Source organism: Tyto alba, unplaced genomic scaffold, assembly GCF_018691265.1.
Source record: "Tyto alba isolate M040663 unplaced genomic scaffold, T.alba_DEE_v4.0 Super-Scaffold_46, whole genome shotgun sequence".
Classification (NCBI taxonomy): Eukaryota; Metazoa; Chordata; class Aves; order Strigiformes; family Tytonidae; genus Tyto; species Tyto alba.
In genome coordinates, this window is record NW_024881322.1 from 9,511,068 (window position 1) to 9,533,768 (window position 22,701).

General features: G+C 47.4%; 1 protein-coding gene across 1 annotated transcript in view; it reads left to right on the forward strand.

Moving 5' to 3' along the window:
* Nucleotides 1–11,388: 11,388 nt before the first annotated feature.
* Nucleotides 11,389–22,701, forward strand: part of EEPD1 (endonuclease/exonuclease/phosphatase family domain containing 1) — a 63,449-nt gene continuing 52,136 nt past the window's right edge. The window contains exon 1 of the mRNA XM_032988852.2: nt 11,389–12,494. Coding sequence (XP_032844743.2) covers nt 11,641–12,494 — 854 coding nt within the window. The 5' untranslated portion in view covers nt 11,389–11,640. The remainder of the gene's footprint in view (nt 12,495–22,701) is intronic.

Consider the following 22,701-nt stretch of genomic DNA (forward strand, 5'->3'; position numbering starts at 1 on the left):
CCATTCCTGCAGAATCAGGAAAAAAAATCTTAATTATTTGAGAGCAGATGGATGAGCATTTTTTACTTGTTTTTTTGATCCAGTTTAGATCTTGTATCTTCTTTAACTATCAAAAATAACATATAACTGTAAGTTACTTCATCAGTGTAAAATGGAATGGTTATTCCCATGGATCTGCCGTGAATGGATATGACACTGCCAGTCCCATACTACCCATCCTCTCTTCCTTTCCTCTTCCTCTCACAGCCGTGTTGTCTGCAGCTCACCAAATCCTCCCCCCAGCTCCTATTTACCAAGGCAACAAGTCCCAGACCACCACCTTCTACAAAGCTGCAGAATAATTTAGGTTGGAAGGGTGATCACCTAGTCTGACCTTGTGGTCAAAGTTGCTCAGGACCACGTACAGTTAAGTTTCAAATATCTCCAAGGATGGTGACTCCTCAGCTTCTCCGGACTCCTGCCTCAGAGTTGCATCATGCTCGTGGGGATATTTTTTGGGAAAAGACTGCTCAGAGTTTTCTGCTGAAATTTAATATGTTTCAAGAGTTTAATATTATGAAAATTAGTTTTATTAGTCTTAATAATAATAACTAGGATGTGGTTAGGAGTGACAGTTTTTCTCCTCTTGTACCCGGACATAAGAAGCCCCGCTCTTCTACCTCAGCAATCCTAGCACCGAGTTTGAATCTTAACGCAGCTTTAACACTTCTGTGGCAAGGACAAGGGTCTCTTGGTCGACAAGGAAAACAAAAAACCCACGGCAGTGGGCTGGGAGAACTGTGAAGTGGATAAAACCATGAGGATGCTGGGGTACTAACAGAAACCTGCGGTCCATCCTGTGCTTCCTCAGCCAGCTCAGCCTTTGCTGCTGCTCCTCTGCCACCGCCAGCTCCAAGCCACAGGCAGCTCCAAAGAGCAGGGGTGGATGCCAAGAGAAAGGCAAGTAGATGGCAAGGAAGGTGGGAAGCAAAGAAAATAGCTTCTCCTGGATAGTTTGCTCCTGGATCTTAAATGCTTCTCAGTGGGCCTGACTATGAGCCTCGTTGTGATGGCATCATACGAGTCAGGGAGCTGTTAAGTGAAGCCACGGGCAACTTAAAAGACAGCATGTAAAGCGTTGGATCTTTACCTGTGGGCAGCCCCTACACTTTATACAAAGATTAAAATACGTGAACATTAAATATCTAACCCTACAAAGTAAGACAGGATAGTGAGGTGAACCGCTTTACAGCTGGTTCTTTTCACAACATAGATCAGTCAAATATTACAGATTTTTCAAGCCTTTCTGAAAAAAAAAAAATCATTTAAAAGTTTGGGGTTTGTTTTGTTTTGTTTTTAACAGTGAGCTGGGAACAATTGTTTGACATCACAAATATCTAAAAGTGATAGCAAGAGGGCCTTTTCTAATCAAGGCGGTTTTGTTGGGATATTCCTTTTTCTTAATTCAACATTTAAAATCAAGATTATACTTGACTTTTTACTGAATGTTCCAATTCTGGAAAGTGAAACTACTTGATACAATCTTTTGAACATTTTGATTTAAATATGTGAGTTACAGAATGCACTGAGAGCATCCTGGAGCATGGGAAAGAGACCTATTTAGGCCTTATATAACCAGGTGCTGGTTTTGCTTTTTATTGTTGTTTGGTTTGGTTTTGTTTCCTTTTTTTTTTTTTTTTTTCCCCTACTTGATTTAAGGTAACACCAATTCTTGCCTTTGTATTTTCATGAACCATGCCTGGCCTGATCTCATGGGAATCTCTAATTCTTCCTGAAATCCAAGGGGAAGAATGCCTCTGGCTCTGCTGAGGGAATTGCAAACACCTCAGAGAACTTGTCTCTATTTACTTCAGCTTACGATCCTGCAGTAGGTTGGTAGAATGTTTCTGCCTGGCAATGCACCCCACATTACACCTGCCAGAGACTCTGCCCAGCAAAACCAAATGAAATTCAGAGCTTAACGAAGGAGAAAATATAGTGCTTTCCCCAATTCAAGGGATTTATTCTCTAACAATGTTTCTTTCATGATTTGTTCTTGTGATACAGAGTCATCATTGTGACTTAAACAATTACCAGCTTAAATCCAAAGGGAGTCTGCTAATTTGTGTTGCCTTATCTAAAAGCAGCAAGGACAAAAGAATACAGACGGAGCAGAACTCCTTCCCCATTTCTTTTCTATCTACCGCAAAGACAGCGAGAACCCTCGAGTGTTTGTCTTCGGCAGAATTACCCCTTTCAGAACCAGATGGTATCAAGATCAATTGATGTCAATGCAATTTAGTGTCCCTGCCAACTGTTAGCATGCATGGCTGCCTATCTCAAACACACCCTGTGAAGGCCACGTGGTGATACCCCTCCTCATGCTGGGCAATCCCCTACTCTCCAGCTAGTCATAATCATGCTAGAAAAAGTCAGATTCAATGAGGGCAGTGCAGATGGCAGATCCTCATGCACAGCATGCAGTGGCAGGCTCAGGTCCAAAGACCTCGCAGAGCTGGGCCAGCAGCCATTAGAAACCTGCAAACCCCTATGGAGATGATAGATAATCACTATATCGGTGTTCTCTAAAATATATGGAGACCATTCTGGGTTCTCTTTTAACCCTCCTTTCTAAAACCCTGCTGTCCTACGCTATTAGGAGTAATGCCTGCAAGCAGTGAAATGCAATGGAAAAAGCTGCAGGGAAAAAAATAAATAGTATGAGTGATGCCTTGGTTTGCTGAAAATCAGTCTCCCCATCCCTGTGCAGCATGAAGGTGACGGTGCAGCTAATAGCAACTGCTTGCTTAGTTGCTTTGGGTAACTCATACCTGGCAAATCTATCAGTCTGAGAGGTGAACTGTGGGCAGCCTGATGACTTTGCCTGGGAGTGCTGGATGTCTGGCAGGCCAAGGGAATTGGCATATCCAAAAGAGGTACCTGGCACCCTGAAGCCCAAGGCACAAAGGTCACCATGCAGTCGGCCCTGTATTAAGTGTGGAGTGAGTTCATGTCCAGTTTGTGGTGGCAGTATGGCACACATGCTGAAGGAGCAGTGTTTGTCTTCCTGGAGGTGTTTGACTGCCACAGCCTGTACGTGTGTGCGCATGAGAAACAGTCAGATTCAGCAACTGGCACCTTTGGGATGGGGCCTTAGTCAGCTTAAGGAAGTCATTCATCCCACCGTTTCTGAGCTTGTTGTCCCCACTGGGTGCCCCATCTTCCTTCTGTCCCATCTTAGGAGTCACACTGGTGAGATACCAGCATCCCCTGATGACAGTGGGTAGGTGGCAGGATAGGGACGCCTGTCACCTTGCAGTGTCAGGAGACAAGAACGTCTCCTGAGTCATGGGAGCAACACCCCGTGTCCCATAATTGTCTGCCACTGCCGCCGGTTAAAGGCAGACATGGTCCATGACTAACACTGGAAGAATGTGGCTCGTGTACTGGCTGGCAAGGGGGGTGTGTGTGTGACATGGCTATCTGTGGTGTGAAATCAAAATTAAACAATTGCATGCTTCAGGACACTTGGGAGAAGGACTAAAACCTGATTTCAGCAAACATAGTGAGATTGGTTTTGAAGCAGGAGGTGCTGGTAGCCATTCCTGAACCACAGCAAAGCCTGAGAATCCATCACAGGAAGAACAGAAGTCCAACAATATTCAGAACAATCTTTGCATAGAAATTACAGCCAACCAATGTCTGCTGTGTTGTTTCCATGTTGAGTCACGCTAACGAATACACCAGGTGAATAGGAATGAACGTCCTACAGAGCATGGGGAGCTCGTGCTGCTGACATAATGCAAAAGCTTGTGTAAGATGGTGACAATTATTTTTCCTCGTGGCTCTTCAAACTTTGGAAAAACCTCTCCAAAGCAGATGATACTTGGTTAGAACAAGGTTTGGAGCTGTGGGCATGACCTCAGCCATAACATCACATACAGTAAAAAGAACACTCTGACATCTTATGTAATTTATGCACTTATTTAGGCAGCAAACTCCTCACCCTGGGCTATGCAAGCTTTATTCCTGTCCAACAGTACTTCATAGTCCCTGTAATTCCAGTTAGGCCATTTATCAGAGTATATATTACTTGTCCTAAGCAAGGACCAGGATCTAGGCTTAAAACTGTAAGCACTGCAGGGCTGTGGGTTTTGTTTTGGGGGAACTGTTTGGTTTTTGCAACTTGTACAACATCTGGCAATCATTCATCAATACTTTGGTATGGTGGCTCTAAGCATCATGTTCTTGACTGTAGTTGTGTCATTGCATAGCTACCTTCCTAATCATGTTGTTAGGATTCATGAGATCAGCTAGAAACAGCCTTTGGTCTCTACCTAATGGGTCACCTTGCTGATTCCTGTTTATGTTATTGAGCATTTCCTGCCCCATCTGTGGCTCAGTTATTCTTCAGTTTGAACTTATGCCATGGATTTCTCCTCCCTAGGTCTCGATCAAAATTCATCTTGTCAGTTTTGGAACATCCCTCTGATCTGTGAAGACTATTTTGAATTTTGATCCCACCTGCCCAAGTCCTTGCAGGCCCTCTGGCTCAGTGCCACCCACAAGCTTTGTAAGTATATTCTCTTCCATCCCCTCCTCATTAATAGGTTGTTTCTCTCCTGTCCCTCAAGCCAGTCACCCTGTCAGAGAAAAAAGCAAGTTTGGTAAAGCCATGCTGGTGGGTTTTTTGAACACCTAATTACCTTCCAAGAGCTGCAAGATCCTTATTTGTGCCAGGGTCTTTCCAGGGACCAAAGCTAGATTTAATGGGTCCTTCATTTTTGGTTTTAAACAGTTCAGTGCTGTTCATCTCCAGGTGCTTTGGGACTTGCTTGTCCTCTACTGGCCCAGTGTTGCTCAGATGCTCTGCTGCCCATTCCCCCAGATGCTGCTGGCCTGAGTTTTCCCGTCTCCTCCAAGCAGCCACCCTACAGGACCTGGCTCTAGAGGAAGATCTCTACACTATCCTGCTTTCCTACCTCATTCATGCTTTCATTTGAACAAACCTGGCTTGCAGGTGGAGAACCACACGAGTCAATTCCACCAACAGCGCGGGCCTGTCTGCTCATGTAGATCAGCAGAGCACCCTTTTGAATCGTTCTGGGCATCCTTCCTCTCCCTTTATGAGAACTGGATTAAATCTTCACAGAAGATGTTGTAATAATTAGGCAGCTAGGTGTCACTTGTCAGGGAGGTTCCTCAGAGAAGTTCAAAGTCTGCTGGGAGTGGTTGAGGTCATGAAACCATTTTAATTGTTGGTGCAGGACTTGAAATGTGAGAGAGAGGTTTTCTCAAGAGAGTAGTGCAGAGAGCCTCACTTACGCAAGACGCTATGTTTTGTGTGAAAAGTCTTAAACAAGACATTTACTGTTTCATAAACCAATAACCTGATCCGCAACAGAGCTCTGGCTTTATACTGAGGCTCTGTTCTCTGCATGTCTCCTCTGAGAATTTGGGGCTGAGGGAAAATTTGACTCTACTTTGTGGTTTATTTTCTTCTTAACAAACAGAAGTTTACACATGAAGAGGCAAAGACAGGAAACAAATGAATCTTAGCACAAGTAAACATGACAGAGGCCTGACTGACCTCTCCTTACATCTGAGAAAATCAGAAGAACTAAAAGTCCAGGTTTTCTCTCTCTCAGGGTCTGGAGCACAACTGTTCATGTGAATGAGAAGTAGAGACTGAGCTCTTCAGGTTTTATACCAAAAAAAACACCAAAAGCAAAACCCCCAAATAGCATAAGTTATAGGTAATATATAAGTATGGGCAGAATTGCATTGGCTGCTACAGTAACTGCAGAATCACTTTGAGGTAAAAAGCTGTACGCGTGAGTTAACTAATGTTCATTAATCTCTTTGAAAAGTCAAAAGTAAACATGAAATGGATTTTTTTTTTTTTTTAAGATTTCTTTTCCATTTGTTAACAAGAAAATTAATTATGTTTAACTCTTCATGTAGTAGAAGGTAACCTAGTAACTACAAGTAATTTATAAATGACAGAAAATGCAAAATAGTAATTTATTCAGTGAAACAACAGAACAATCAGAAGATAGGTCTCAATACTTATCATTATTTCTGGCACTAAACATCAACAAGTTACACTGCTTTTGAAATGCAAATGTTTAGAAAGGACAAATCAACACACTCCCTGTGCAGACCGTGGTTTGGTGTAAATTAGTGAGCTGACTTGCTGGCATTTAAATCCCTACCTGCCACCAAGAGGCATCACCTAAAGACATTTGTAGAGTAAGACCTCTATATGAGAGATAGTGTTTGAGAGGCTGGCTGTCCAAATGTTGATGACCTAAGCCCTCTGTGGGGTGCTGAACACTACACTGAAAGTCCCTTTCCAGCATTTTGGTTTACCTTTCCTCTCCGCTTGCTTGACTCTCAAGGTTCCGAAAATCTCATTGCCCATACCTTTTTCACAAAAATTCACCTGATGTTTGCATCTGGGTAGAATCATGGAAAGCTTGCCCAGGGTGAGAGCTCAGACACCTAGCTCACAAGTCACAAATTCTGACCCTCCCCACTGCCAAATTCACAAAGTAGTGATTTGTGAGCATTTTTACTAGAAGCTTGCCAGACTAGGCCTCAAAGAAAACATTGGTTGTGACACAGGCCTACTGTATCCCATGTTTTTCACCTGGGAAGTTCAGGAGATGCCACCGCTGGAAGTCTGGAGCCAGCAAGCTTCTGTAGGCATGGCCTTGGTGACTGCCTGGGGTGAAGGAAGGACTAGATTTTTTAATTCTTTCCAGCCCTGTGACCCAAGGGATACCTGAGTAATTGTCACCTCAGATGTGGGGGATGAGAATCAAATCCCCCTGCTGTCTAAGGAAACTGCAAACCACATCCCAAGCTCTGGAGAACGTCTTCTCTAGTGTGGGTTCCTCTCATTTCCCAGGGGCCAGTGGTTGGGATCTCCAGTGGGAGAGAGAGGTCTGGGTTTTGTACCCAACACTGACCAAAATGATGCCCTAGTCAAGGTATAAGGATGAGTCACTTCTGCTCGCCCTTCTGACTGTATTTCTCTGTAGGATGTGACACTCGTAACTTGGCAACCCAGCACCGGTGACATCACCTAATCTTTTTGCAATAAGTTTGGCAGCCATATAAAATGCCTTACAGGAAAAAGAGCTCACACCATAGACATTGGATTCCTAAGAAAAAACTCATGTCATTGTGTGCTCTGCTGTTCTGCTCATCATCCCTTCCCCAAGGATTTTATTAGTGTGTGGGCTAATTTTAAGCAAATTTGGCAGAGGTTAAATATCTCAAAAATGCAGAGTTCCTATGAGTGTCACAAAAATTGATCGCCACATAGAACAGAGACATCCAGATTAGTGACCCCACTGAGAGACTAATGGATACTCAATATTATTATTATTATTATTATTATACACCAGAAAATCAACAGAGGAAAGAGCCATCAGAAATCAGACTTTGTAAGTCTCACCGCTCATGAAATTGCTAACTCCTACTTGTTATTACTTGTCTTCATAAAAACACTGCCTGTCTTCTGCCTCAGGCATTTGTTACAAGTGTTACTGAAGATGTCCTCTCAGAAGGAAAACAATTATTGTAACAGCTCCTTTAAATAAAAATACAGGCACTGCAGTTAATCAGCTGCCTTTTTGAGTCCTTGCCCGTAAAGAGGCCAGTGCAGCAGGTCTGAAAACATAGTCCCCAGGAGCGTGCCTGCTCCTCTGTGCCAAGCCCAAGGGCCGCGTAAGCGAGAGCTGGAAGAGGCGCTGCTATCGCACGGTGGGCTGGGAGGAATTGCAGTTGCTGCCTGAAGACGGAAGACAAACTCTGTGGCACTCTGTTGAGCAACATCTCCTGGCTCCCTCTAGTCCTCATCACGAAACAGACTTGGTTTGTTTAGAGTCTCTGCAATGTAGATGGTGCGCTTTGGAAAATGTGAAAATAGATTAATGGATTTTTGTAAGGCCATCTTAAAATGCTGAGAAGTTACGCCTTTAAAATGTAGCAGCCTCTAGGCTGATTCTTTGCATGAATTAAGCCAAAAGACATTGTTCATCAGTATCTGCGCCCACTCCACCATTACAGGTTCAAGCAGTTCCATATCCTCCTTAAACATTGCAGTTAAAGGCTTTAAGTGCTGCAGAACCTACTTCCTCTGGAAAAAACATTAGTTCTGTTCTTTCCTCTTCGAACAATTCCTGCAGGGAAGAGGAGTTAGAGACCTCCAGAGCTGGCAAGCAGATGACAGTACCCTACCCCTCCATTTCTCCCGTGGCCAGCTGCTTGTCCTGGTGCCACTCAGCTGCCCAGGAACCTGTTTCACTAACAGCTTGTGGGGACAGGGTGCGAGTTGTTCAGCCTAGGAGGACTCTAGACAGTGGCAAAGCAAGTCCAAGGTCAACAAATGGCTTCTGGGCAGCGAGAAAACCATTGTTCCCTAGCTGCTTGCTTCGTTAACGCCACCCAGTGATATGTGAAAACACCGTGTGGTGGGCACTGGCTGCTCCCGAGGGCTTTTTGCAGGTGTCCAGCCCTCCCCTCTCACTGTGGCCATGCGAGATCCTCCCCAGATTCACACTCTCGGAGTGGCAAAACACAATTTTGCCTCTGCTGAGAGGTTTTTCAGCCAGCCCTGGCAGGCAGACAGCCGCTCGGCCGGCAGCGAGCTGTGGATCCTGAGGAATAAGGCACCCACGGCGCCTCGGAGCCCCCTCTAACCTGCCAGGGCTGACAGAGATCCAGGAATCCTGGATTTGTGGCCACTTGCCACGTTACATGCCAAGCAGCCCTGGGGAGGCTACCTGCCAGCCAGCGAGCACCGTCAGACCATGATCAATCACTTCTTGAACAAACTTAAATACACCAAGCTTGGGATTGGATCAAAGATAAAATCTAGTATCTATCCAGGTTTCAAAAGATTTATTTTCTGATGCCTACACTGGCTGTCAATAATTTCACTGCTGTTTTTTCAATCATTTACCCCATTTTTAGCTTTCTCATGTTAATGGATTGCCTAACACTGATATCAAGCCAGTTGACTTGTTTCTGGTTTTGTTTTTTTTTTTTTTTCTTTTTGAACCTTTAAAAATATAAGCCAAACCCATACCTTTTCACAGCTTTTGACATTTCCCCAAAATACCAAGATGTATCAAATGTTGACTCAGCTCAATAAGTTCCCTGTAACTCATTTTCATACCCAAAAAATAAGGGTAAGGGGCTAATGAAGTGATAATTCCCCTTCTCACCCCCCTACACCTCACATTAGCATGGGTCATGCTCTGTATTAGGTGATGAGACACCCACTGCATCCCTCTGAGCTCCGTTTCCTCAGCTGCATTCAGTCTTGCAAGTTATCTTGGTGCTGCAGATTCAGAACATGTTGAGTAGCTGCTGACAATAGAAAGTGCTGGACGAGAGGGACATCTGTTATTTTCTTTCTGGAGATGTTCCTGCCTTCTCTCTGTAACACAGAAAGGCTAGTGCTGCCTGCGATGTAGATGATGCCTCAGATGGATTTTTGTGCTTTTCAGCTTCAAAACTTTTTTAATGAGCCTGGAGCAATTTGAAACAACCTGCTGTAGGAAGCAGAAGAGTATGTTCTCCATTGAGATAACAGCTTGCGGAGCTATTACCATAATAATATTGCCTCGCAAAGTTTCAATGTTCAGTGGTTAATTGCTCCCAGCTCTGTGCTGGTATCATCCCAGCAGGATTAGGCCCAGCATGACTCCTGCTGCATTGGCCACTCTTATCGCAGCACACTGAGCACTTTCCAGTAGACGTGGAAGCATTTAATCACCAAGGCGAGCACTTTCTCCACTCCAACAGTCAGGAGAGAGCCAGTACCCTAATGCAGCCAATACCCATTCCCGTAATGATAATTTGATACCTTTATTGCTCAGGGGAACAGAAGAGAAATGTGTGATCCACAGCAGCATATCTAGTGTAAATGTTAAAGCAGCGGTGCCCCTGTGCAAGCTGAAAGCCTGGTGTGTCCTGCACTCCCTTATGCACATCACATTCCCTTTTCCTGAGAAGCTGACCAAATTCAATCTTTTGAGTGAACCTAAATAAGTTCCATTGACTCGCCATGAAAAACACACGTATAAACCACTATTATAAGATGTTTCATTTTCACTAGAGGGCCAACCAAGAGTCTTGATGTTGAAAATACACAGACACCCTATTCTGTCCATCTAAAAGAAATCTATACTGTCAGCATCAGGCAGCATCAGGGTGCGTAGCTGGCATTTGCAAGCATATGCTGCTCTTTCTTTCAGTTTTCCTCCCCCTTCCTTTCAATTACACCCACCGATTATATTTCGGATTCATTGACATTGCAGTCACTCCTGTGTGGGCACAGTCAAGCTAGTTTCAAATGAGCTAATTTGGCTACAGATAGCATTGCAGACAGTGCAGCATGGGACTGGATGCAGCAGAAGCCGGGTAAATACTTCAGTGGCTTTACCAACACGGACTGTCGTGGGCTGCTTCGGCTCCCAGGGCACAAATGAGCTGTGTTAAAGCCAGCTCAGGCACACGGGTGATACACAGCCACGATTTCGGTGCAGGATGGTGGTACCCTGTCTCAGGGAAAGGCTAGGCATGCAGCAGCCCAGGGGTCATGGGCTGAGGCAGACCTACTATGTGGATTTAATATGTCCAAAAGCATCGCTCTGTGGGGAGCTTCAGGTTGTTGAGCACTCTCAGGGATGCTGAGGATGTGAAGGAGAAAAGAGGAAAAGGGGAAGAAAAAAAAAAAAAAAGGAAAAAAAAAAAGGAGGAAAAAGAAAAAGAGGAAAAAAGTGGAAAACGTGGGAAAAAAAGAAAAAAAGGGAAAAAAGGGGAAAAAAAGGAAAAAAAACCTCAAACAAAGCCGACTTTACCCAGATGTATGAAAGCATAGTGCCTGCAAAAGCACAAGAAGCAGCGGGGGTGACCGATGAGGCTTTCGTGGGGTTTGAAGACACGCTTGTGCCCTGCCCGCTGCGGAGGGCGATCCCGAGGCGGTTCGCGGGTGGGCACGCCGCAGGGCGCGCCCGAGCCCCCCCCCACCCCACCCGCCCCGGTCCCGTTCACCTCGGGGGAGGGGAAAGCCCGCCCCGAATTGCACCCTGACGGCAGTACGGGTGTTTTGGGTCCCTCCCCGGGCCCTGTGAGCCCGACCCCACTTTTCGGGGAAGGAGGAGGGTCACCCCTCCTCAACCCCCCCCCCCCCCACCGCCCCCCCCACCCTTCAGAGCCCCGGCGGGGGGGGGGGGGGGAGGAGGGCGGGCACAGCGCGGATGCCGCCCGTGGGGGGCGGGGCCAAGGGCGCCTGGCCACGCCCCGCCCGGCTGAAGGGGCGTGGCTCCCGCCCAGCTACTACTACCGGCGGCGGGGCGGGGGGCGGTGGCAGGAGCGGCGCGGCGCGGCGCGGAGCGGGGGCCCGGGCACCCCCGGCGCCAGGGGAACGGGGGGGGGTGAGGAGGAGGAGGAGGAAGAAGAAGAGCAAGGGCGCCGGGGTCCGCCTGACCGAACGCTGCGGTGTGGGCTCTTCCCCTGGCGCGGAGCCGCGGGGCGTCGCCGGCCTCCCGGGGGGCGGTGGGGGGGGGGGTGTTTCCATGAGTCGCGGGTGGGCAGCGCCCCTCGCCCGCTCCCCCGGCGGCCCGGCACGGCGGCGGTGAGATGGGGGGCAGCCTGGGCTGCCACCGCTCCATCCCCCGCGACCCGGCGGACCTGTGCCACAGCCGCAAGTTCAGCGCGGCGTGCAACTTCAGCAACATCCTCGTCAACCAGGAGCGGCTCAACATCAACACGGCCACGGAGGAGGAGCTGATGACCCTCCCCGGGGTCACCCGGGTGGTGGCCCAGAACATCGTGGAGTACCGGGAGTACATCGGTGGCTTCAAGAAAGTGGAGGACCTGGCGCTGGTGAGCGGGGTGGGGGCGGCCAAGCTGGAGCAGGTGAAGTTCGAGATCTGCGTGAGCAGCAAGGGCAGCTCGGCGCAGCACTCGCCCAGCTCCCTGCGCAAGGACCCGGCCTCGGAGCACCACCTCTCCGCCACCAAGATCAACATTAACACGGCCACCCCGGCCCAGCTCATGAGCATCCGCGGCATCACCGAGAAGATCGCCAACAGCATCGTGGACTACCGGAAGGAGCACGGGCCCTTCAAAAGTATCGAGGACCTGGTGAGGATGGACTGCATCAATTCCTCCTTTTTGGACAAAATCCGGCATCAGATTTTTGCGGAGCGGTCCCGGCCCCCTTCGACGAACACCAACGGTGGCCTCAACTTCACTGCCAGGCCTCACCCCAGCCCCACTTCTCTCAGCCTCCAGAGCGAGGACTTGGACTTTCCTCCTGGGGGTCCAACCCAGATCATATCCACTCGCCCCTCTGTGGAGATGTTCGGGGGGGTGAGAGACGGCAGACCCGTCCTGAGGGTGGCTACCTGGAACCTGCAAAGCTGCTCCAGCGAGAAAGCCAACAACCCAGGCGTGCGGGAGGTCGTGTGCATGACGCTGCTGGAGAACAGGTAAGGGGCAGCACCGGACCTGTAGGCCCAGCACCACGCAGGGTTGTAGGTTAATGCCTTTTGGGGTCTGGGCACTCCAGAGTCATGTTGTGATCCTGGTGGGACTTGCTCCTTCCAAGAATTACTAAATGCTTCTCGCTTCTTGCATGGAGCCCTGGTTGAGTCTTAATGCTGGGACTGTCCCTTGATAAAGCTGCTATAGCCCTTTAAAAGTTGGTGGACCTCCTGAGGAGGTATGTGTGTGCCCACTCAGAGTTGGGCACGTTGGGCAAGGATTGTTTCTCCATCAAGAGCCATTTAACAAGCCACAGAGGACTGTGTTTTCTGCCAGAAGCTGGGGGGAGGAATAGCTGGGGAAGGGCTGCTCTTTATGTACCCTGTTTCTTACGGTGTTTCCCAGAGCATCTTACTGCCGCTTTGGGAAGCAGGATGCAGTGCTACATCCACCTTTCTCGGAGCTGCCAGGCTGAGACCTGCTAGTGCCTCTTCTCTGGAAAGTCTTGATTGGGTGGCGACCTCCTTAACGTCAGCGTTAGAGCTGCAGTCTGCTCACGCTCCGATCCGCTCCTGAAATCAAAACGGCTTCAGAAGCGCAGTCAGGACGGTTTGGGCCGTGTAACAAGCGTGGAATGCCAGGGCTGGTCCCGCAAGGGTGACACGGCTCGTTAGCAAGTTGTCACGGGGCATCTGCTGAGCTGGAGGGACCGCTCACCCCTGGGGGTGCGAGGTGTGGGGCAGCTGCCTGGGGAGGCTGTGCTGTCCCGGCGGGCCCCTCGTTTCACCGAGCTAGTGGGCACGGGGCAAGGTCTGTTTGTGGTGTGGTCAAGGGGCAATGGTGCTTCTGGTGTTAGTGGCCAAGAAGCTGAGACGTGTGGGTTGTTTAGGGTTTTTTTTTTTTGGAGTAAGGTAACCAGGTGGCAGTGCTGGGGATGTTTTTCTTGCTAAACTTTCTACTTGATACAGAAATGTAAGAATGCAGTAAGAATTTTGAAATAACTCTCACCCTTTCCTCTCCGCTGTGTGAAATCTGTCCCAGCTGGTCTGGCATTTAATTTATGGCTTTGGAAAACTTAACTTTTCTTTCTGGCTTCTATTCAAACTTCCAGGTGGAAATGAATAGGGGCAGGGGACTCCTGGACTTCTGTGAAAGGGGTATTGTGGTGGTGGGGGGAAGTGCTGATGAACCGTTATCTCTGGCAGAGCCGAGAGCTCTGTCCTTTTCCAGTAATATGCTGAATAATGGCTCTTGTCAGTGTGGTTGCGGAGGTCAGGCACAGGCAAAGGACAGGGGCAGGGATGTGGTGCCTGGGGCTGCGGTACAGTGTTTGTGGTCAGGGATACCTCTGCTGTGCACTGCCTGGGAGCTTGGTGCTTCCACGTCAGAAACATCTGTCATCTCACCGCCATCGCTGCTTGATAGCCAAAATGAAGGTGGTAGCCCAGTGGGGGGGGGGGGGGGGGGGGGGGGGTATTTAGATGTTACACTGATGGCTTCCCCGCTTCGCCACCGCTCTCCTTCTTTTGTGAGCAGTTGGTTGGCTGGAGCAGACATCAGGATGGAGTCTGGTGGGGTTGAGCATCGGGGTAGGGGGCAGAGGCAGACACATCTGCTGAGGCAAGAAACATCTCTGATTATCACTAGTCTTAGAATTATTCTTATAATCTAGTTTGGGAAGAAAAGTGACTTTAGTGATTTATTTATTTACATTATATATATATACTTTTTTTTCTTTAAAGGACCTCATCTAGTAAAGACTTACCTATCTGCTGCTTCTGCATCTTCAGCATGCTGGGGAAAAAAATCTCCACCCCCTAAAAGTTCACTTATTAAAAAAGCTAGGCAGAGAAAATGACTCTTACAATAAGCCTGCATTAGCCCAGGCTGGCCACTGTGTATGCAGAGTGTGGCCCTAGCAGTTTGTTTTATTTTTGCTCTAAAACTGCATGGTACTTTGTTTCCATCTAGCTTAGCAAACAGGTACTCAGTTGTTCTGGGTGGTGTGAAAGGTCTCTCTGATACCTTGAAGTTTAAAAGGAGCCTGATGTAAGCAGTGTTTTTTTTTTTTTTGTTCTATTTTATTGCACGTTTATGTGCCATCAATCACACAGGGAGAGTACGATGCAATTGTTTTCTGTACTTGATCCGATTTGTGATAATGTGAGAAGCTGGAAAGAAATTAGAGTAATGTACATCCACAGACAAGCCTGCAAAGCTTTCCTGGGAAAATAAATGTGGGAACAGAAAAAAATCGGCATAATGCAGGGAAAAAAAGTATACATTGGGAAAAGTCATACTCAGCACCTTAGGGAGGAATTTCCTCTTGCTTGTGCTAGCATTGCTGAGGTCAGTAGAGCTTTGCAGCTGTAAAATGGCCTCAGCTGAGGCCAGAAACTGCCTTCTTTTTGTGTGTGAACTCCATGGTCTCCCTCCCTGCTCCGGTCGTGTTCCCTGGGAACTGATAAAATGCCTTGCAAACTAATCTTTGTCCAGGTGAATCAACCTCAGTTGGTAATCAGCTGGAAAAATTAATCTCTTGCTTCTGCAAGCAAGAACACACTGCAGCAGAGGGCTCAGCAGCGCTTCAGCCTCACGAAATCCCTGGGATGTGTTTTTAAGGCACCTGGCGTGCTTGGCAGATGTCCCCCACGTGTCGCAGAAGTCCCCCGCGATGACCCAAGCTGTTGCCCCACGGATCTGAAGGCTATTTGGTCTGAGAGTAGGCAGATGCAGACGCTCTCACTGTCTATGCCAATGGGTACCGGCTTGCTCATGGATTTTGTGCACAGCCATCCTCGTGTAGGTGAGCGTGCTTCTGCGTGGTGGTCTGAGGTGGTCCAGGGTGGTCTCAAGAGCTGCAGTACTGCCTTGTTGCACTACTCCTGTTGAGTACCTGCCTCACCTAGCTCTTTAAGTCCAGGAATAAAGCACAGCAAGTCAAGAAGACAGTATTAAAGCTGTGTAAAGAGCAGTAAAGGTGTGTGTTTGTGGTGTATTTTTTTTTGTTTTGTTTTGTTTGGTTGGGGTTTTTTTTTTGTTTGTTTGTTTTGTGGTTTTTTTTTTTTGTGTGACTAGTCCACAGCAAGTAGCTTGGAGACCCCTCAGTCTTGTTCTTTCAGGCATTAACAACAGGGAAAATTACTGCTTATTTCCAGGTGAGCCTAGAAGATTGAAGGTTCTCCTGTCTTCAGGTCCTGCACAGCCTGTGCACTGTGGGAACGGTTGTGCAGGAAGGAAGGAGGGCCGTGCCTTCATTCAAAACAAAAAGGGAGAAAATGTCATCATGTACAATCTGCTGAAAGGGGGAGGGGAAAAAAAAAAAACTTCAAAACCTTCACACTTGTGCCCAGAAGTGCTAAATTTCTGAAGAGCAGCAAAGGGAATGTATACCAAATCAGTAAGCATGACTACTACTGCTAGGCTATTTTGAAAATCATCTCTGCAGTACAAAAATAATGAAATACAGCAAGGTCCTTACCTTCTTTCTCGTATTACAAGGTTCTATGTTTATCACAGTGTTTGGAGTGCAGGAACGAGGTGTTTTCATTCAGAGGACTAGAGGGTAATTTTAGAAGGGATTAACTTGATGAATGTGGAGGCGAGCGTGACACATAATTGGATTAAAGTATCAAATGTGGGGTGAATTTGCCCAAACCTGTGACATTTCTTGCAGGTGTGGTTCAGCAAATCTGGGATTTGTTGTCAGGGGGTCAGAGCTGGCCTGTCTCTGGGTTTACAGGTCATTCCCTCCAGCAGACTTCCATGTCCTTCCCATTCTTGGGGGGAGGGAATGAAGAAACCAACAGCTTCTTCTCACCAAAAAAAAAAAAAGAGCGTGTAGCAGGATGATGGTGGGCTACCAAGGTTGAGGCTCAGCTTCACGGAGCCCAGCTCAGATTCCTTCCTGATGTCAGGCAGTTCAGGCTGCTCGTTCCCCCTGCCACTTATTTTTGTCAGCATCTTGGTGTGGTTCCATCTTCTAGATGCTAAAAGTATAAGTAGTAAAGCCTTAATAGCTGTTGTAAAAATCACTGAATCATAGAAGAGACTAGGTTAGAAGGAGGCTCCAAAGATCATCATCAGTTTCAAGCTTTCGTGGGAAATGGAGCCTGGATGAGATTCTCTAGCACCATGTCCAGTTGCATCTTGGAAACCTCCAGTGATGGGGACTACCATGTCCATGGGGAGGTTGTTCCTGTGACTGATTGTTCTCACTGTAAAAAAATTATTTTCTTACATGTCTGTAGAGTAACAAATACAAGTACCAGTATAAGCTTTGTACTTGGTACTGATTAATTTTTTTCTCCTCTTGGTTTAGTTTCTTGGACAGCAATCCTCTGTGCTTACCCTTTCAGAACATGTCAGCCACTTCTTCCCCCAGCTTTGTCACCTGTTATCTGTTTTCACTTTGGTTAGATAGAAGCATAGAGATCCCTCAAAATTAAGAAGTTGCCCTCCACCTTTGTGGCTCACAGACCCAAATTGGTGCTCCTGTGCTCCTGCTTGGCGGGGGGTGACAGGTAAACCTCAGGCCAAAATTGCCTCCTGGGAGGCAGGGGGTGGACAGGCAGTCCCTGGGTAACCCTCACTGTGCCACCATACTCAGAAGCAATTTTTCATAGTCCTGCCTACCCCAGGTAGGTGTCCTAGGGGAGCAGTCACTGTATTCATGTCCTCTTATCACCTTAAAAAAAAAAAAAAAAAAAAGGCAAGCTCCCGAACCACCCTCTGGAGCAGCCTCCTCCTGTGCACAAGGAGATGAGGAAAAAGCCATCTCCGTCAGGTGAGCACTGGGTGCTGGAGGCAGGAGAAGCACATTCCCATTGCTCCTCAGTATTAAATAGGGTGGGGACTTTGTTTTTGTGTCCAGTCTCTTCATCTGGACTAAGAGGTGGTATGATGCTTACAATGGGCAATTATTTACTACTGGGGCTTGATGCTTTGGTTGGGAAGGGGTGTGGTGTGGTACCTTGCCTGCTGAGGGGTAACCATGCTTCCCAGCAGGAAGATGGAAAGGGATCACACCCCCCCCAAACAGACAGTGTTGCTTTTTCTCACGTTCCTCACAGCGGTGTATCATAGTAGTAGCAATGGTTGTACTTACATGCTTTGTAGGCTCAACGCCAGCCTGTATTTGTTATTTCTATTCTGTCACTGCAGCTCTCGGTGGCCCAGCAAAGCCCTGAGGTGCGTCTGTTTTATGTTTCTTTCTTTATACAGCCACTTGGTTTTTCTCCATCGGGTTAATACTAGGCTGGAGCCTTGCCAAGAATAATTCCCCTGCAAGAAAAGATCAGGAAAGAGGGCCTGGCTTCAGTAACCTGACCGTGCTAATAAGTCTTAAACGGCAAAAGAACAAATACACCCTCTCCTCTTTATGTAATAGGGAGGAAATCCTGCCTCCTGCGACTTCAGGAAAAACTTGAGAAAAAATGAATTGTTAGATGATATCTTCTATGTGCACTTCAGAAAGGGATTTTTATGAGCAACAGGAATACAGATGCATGTAAAGCCACTATTAATTTGTACTTTCTAATACAGCCGAGGACAAAAAAATGGGGTGATGGAAGAGATGTTGTGCTTGGGGTTTTTTGGGTTGGCTTTTTTGGTGGGGTTTTTTGGCTTTCATCTATATGAGATCAACAGTATTTTACTTGCTGGAGGCTAGCGGTGGACTGAAACTGCTTTCTGGCAAGGGAGAGCAGCAAAATCTGTTTGGGTCAGACCCTGCGTTACATCGTTTTCCAGTGAAATGAAACTCTACTGATTTACTCCTGTCCAAGATTTGGCCCATTTCTTTGCCTGTGTCAAATCCCGCGAAGGCTGCGGAGCTCAGTGCGAAAAGGCCTGGGGGTTAGGGCTCCCATGCAGTGCTGGTCCCATCTTGGGTAGGGTTCTGAGCCCCTTTCGTGACCGCTGCTGGGGAAATAGTTGATGTTAATTAATTAAATGAAATCAGTTAAATTCCATTTCCAAACCTCTGCTTCAGGCGGATGCAGTACTGAGATGCTCTATATGGGCACCGCGTGCTCTTGCTGTAGGGGGTGGGTTGCTCGCTCAGGGTACTCTGCCACTCCAGAGTCTCTGCAGGACAGCTCAAAAGCAGCGGGTGGACTTACAGCAAGGTCAGGAAGGGTGCATACCATCCCTGTGTCCAGCCTCTCGGGGGAGGCATCTGGAGCCACGTGCTCCGCAGGAGATCTCAGAGGTGGATGCGCTGAGCTGTCTGATCCTGCTTGGTCTCTGCTGATAGCTGTGGATCTGGTGGGTTTGCCACAGACCCCACAGCTTTCCTCCTTCGGACATGACACAGGAATGTAGGACAGGCCCTTAAAATTACCCCTGAGTAACCTTCCCAGGGATTTTCTCTTCTAAAGGGAGATCCTGACATCTTGTTGGCTTTGAGCTGCCTCAGTGTATGCCTTGAACATCTGAGAGGCTGTATCTAACCAGCTAGTTTTATCTGCATTAAAATTGAGAAGACAACTGGAAAAATGTTATAGTTAAAGCCCAGTTTATCCATGTAAAATAAACCTTATTTTTCTCCTTTTTAAAATTATAATCATACGCTGCCACTGTTAATTGTTCCATATAGCCTGACTAAAATGGAACAGATCAGTGGGGAAAGCGTTTTTTCATATATTACTTTTTTCCCCCACATGCATACTTGATACATCTGGCAGCACTTAATGGCTGCATAGTTTCAATCCATGCCTTCTGGGCTGTTCTGCACATTTATTTCATGTCACTGGATTCATGTTGCAGATCACAGGTATTTTGGTAAACCGGAGCTGCCAGCTTACTCCTGCAGATCCTGCAGGATTTTGCTGTGTTCCACACAGCAAAGATTAAATGGGTTGGCTGATTTACGGTAACAAATTGGCGAATTGGTAAGCGATGCTTTACTGCCTGCTCCTGAATCATGAGCAGAGGCCACAAGGCTATAACCTCATCCTGCCAGACTTCTCAGAAAGCTTGTGCCACATGACTGTAGAAGACAGACTAGGTATCTATGCATAGGGCTCCATCCTGTAAGCAGAAATCTTTAATGCTCTGTGATTTTTCTGTGGTCTGGGAGCTCACAGTACAGCTGCAGGAAGGGTGGTTTTCTAGCTTTTTCTTTGAAAAGAACAGTAGGACCGTTCCTGAAGGCAAAAGATGGTGTTGGTGCTGTTGTTCTTGCCAGGAAAGACAGACCAAGCGACTGCAAACATGGGAATTAAATACTTCAAGTTCCTGAGAAGATGAGAGTGGAAACTCAGCCAGTCCTTCTTAACTAGAGGAAAACACTGTCTCTGCAACCAAGTGCTGGTCTGGCTCACTGTGAAGATGGGTCTCCAGCTGTGTTAAACAGGGACATTAAAAAGAGAATCTGGTTTTACAGATTTAACTGCACCCTTCCTGCTGGAGTGGGGCTTCAGCGTGTTTCCTACAGCTGTGTTGTTACGAGGACCCTGCTTCAGTCTGTAATTAGCATTTCTCTGGGAGTCTTGCCCAAATAATGATTTCAAGGCTTGGCCAGATGAGCAGAGGAAAGTTGATAGGACATAGATTACAGTGTGCATGTAACTTATTTTTAAATTGCATTGTTCTTCATTGTGATGCAGGTGTAAGCTGACAGACAGAGGCACAGTGTCCTTACTGAAATAATTACGATACACTGCAGTAATTTCTCAACACTATTATATGGTGTGGTGCTGGAGACAAGCACTGTGGCACATTATTAATAACAGTGCTTAAAAATAGGAGCTCAGTAGCTTCTTCATTCCAAGATTTATTTTACATGAGGGATTTTGCTTTGTTTGAATAAGAGCTGGCAATCCCCACCAATTTATCGGAGAATAAAAGCACGTGGTGGCTTTGCTGAGGGGAGGGTGAGACGAACCAAAGACCTCCCTCCTATGTTGGAAGTGTGGATGTGCTTTTTGCCTGGCTTTATTCTGATCCCCTCCCTCCTCTTGGGCTTGGGTGATTCACGGGGGGTTCTGAAATGTCCTATATGGTACCGAGAGCAGGGTGGGCATCATGTCAACAGCAAATGGACAGTGAAGGGAATACGGAGTTGTGGTAAAATAGGATGTTTTGTGTCAGGAAACTGTTTCATCTCACCCTCCCTCGGTATACACAGCATATCCATGTCCCAGTCAAGCCGTGTGGCATTTTCAAACAGCATGAGTGTTTTTAAACTGCACAATCACCATCGGGGAGGATCAGCACTGCTGACCTCCTTTCCATCCCTGCTTCTGGGGGGTTTGTACAGGCAGGAGCCCGGCATCAGCACCGAGCTGTTATTTTCAGTGCCTGTGGTAAAATTATTAGAGGCCAGTGAGCAAGAGAAATACATTTACCCTGCTTGTGCCCTGTGCGTGTGCATGGTCCAGAAGTTGTACTGTGTATAAGAATATAGTTTAAAAATAAATTAATTCATATGGGAAAATACATTTGGGATTATATTGTTATCTATGGGTAAGGATGGCTAGGCATACCGTGGTTTCTAAATGCACTGTGTTTGCAGAGGAATAAATGCAGCCAGCTTGTGCAGGGCAGGTTGGAGTCCCTCTGTCTGACGCTGCCTGGCACCTCCTGTCTGGAAGGGAGCCTCATGGCTATGCAGGCTGTCTGTCTGTCCGTCCTGCCTCTGTGCCTGTCACGGGGTCGGGGGGAGAGCACAGTAATGCCCTCCTGCTCTTTGTGGGCAACATCCCACGGAGCAAAGCTATTCCTGGGAGCAGTTCACGCCGTAGCTTTAGGGGCACGGATGAGGAGGAAGAATTGGAAAATTTTCTTTTCCTACTGCGTGGCTATTTTTTGCTGTGCTTTTATAGGCGTTTCAGGTAACGCGCTCGAGCTCCTGTGCAAATTTAGCTACGACAGCTGTCCAAGCCGTTCACAGCTGAACGGGTTTTTAATGGGTTACTGAACAGCTAATTGATCAACAAGGCTTCTGCCCCGCGTGGCGGCAGCGGCAGCCTTCCTGCCCTAAATCCCTCGCGCTGGCGATGGGCTGCCAGCAAAGCCGCCGTGCCCTTCGCTCAGCGAGGCGAGGGGCAGCGTAAAAATCTCCCGCCTACAGCAGAGAGAGGCTGTTGCTTTTGCTTTCAGACTTATCCCTCGACTCCTTTATATTTATAGCTCTGGTTTTCTCTTCTGCTTCCTTGTCGGGCCGCCTGCCGCAGGCCTGCGGGTGCAGAGGCGCAGGCACTTGCCCGCTGGACACCGAGGGCTTGCTCCAGCCCTTCGCGGGGTAATTGCTGGTCAGTGCCCTCCCTCCCTCCCTCCCTTGCCCAGGCTCGCTGACATAAAGGTTAGTCAGCTTTCTGCCCAACTGGAAGCGGCGTGCTGTTGGATACACACTGGATGTTAACTTAGAAACCTTGTGTTGTTGTTTTTTTTTTTTTTGTTGTTTTTTTTTTTTTTTTTTTTATTTATTCAATTTAAACCAATAAGGCCAAGCGCAGCTCCAGCTCAATGCCAGTGAATTGCAGGGTGCTGGGGCGGAAGCAACTCTTAATCTGGTATTGTAAAATGAAGTGTAAAATAGGCAAGTTTGTTGTTTTTATGCATGCAAGGTCAGTTGCATAGGTTTGCTGTTAAACCTACTGCTCACAGCATATAAAATGACCACCCTACTCCTCTTTTTTTTTTCTTCTTTTAAGCAGACAAAACTATGGAAAAGTGTGAATCCCTGTTGGGGAGGGTAGTCTTAGCTGGGAAGGACCCATATTACTTGATTTCAAACAGTTTGCATTTTAAACAGCTTTCCAGTGGTAATACCAACTTAAGCTAACATTGGCAGATGTGGCTCATGTCTGGAGGCAGTGATGGGGTCCCACCTACACGAGGACCACCTTAGGGAAGTGGCGTGTGGGGCTGATGGTGGTGAGGCCCCTACTGGCACCACGATACACTGGAGAGGCAGTACGCTGTGTCTGCAGGAGATAAAACGTTACAGCCGCCGCTGAATTAAGTGTTACAATAAATGTTATTGGCAGGAAAATGCTGCAGTGGTACCCGACTGCCCTTTGCAACCTTTATACTGACCAGCCCAAGTTTACCCATGATTCAGGCAGCAACGGCAGCGCAATTTTTGACTATCTGTCTATCTGTATCTTCCTGCTAGTCATTTGTACAGCTCCTTGCCTTATCTCTAGCTGTGTTTACACTCCCCTTTCATAATCAATGGAGACTGCCCTGCCAGCGCTGTCCTCC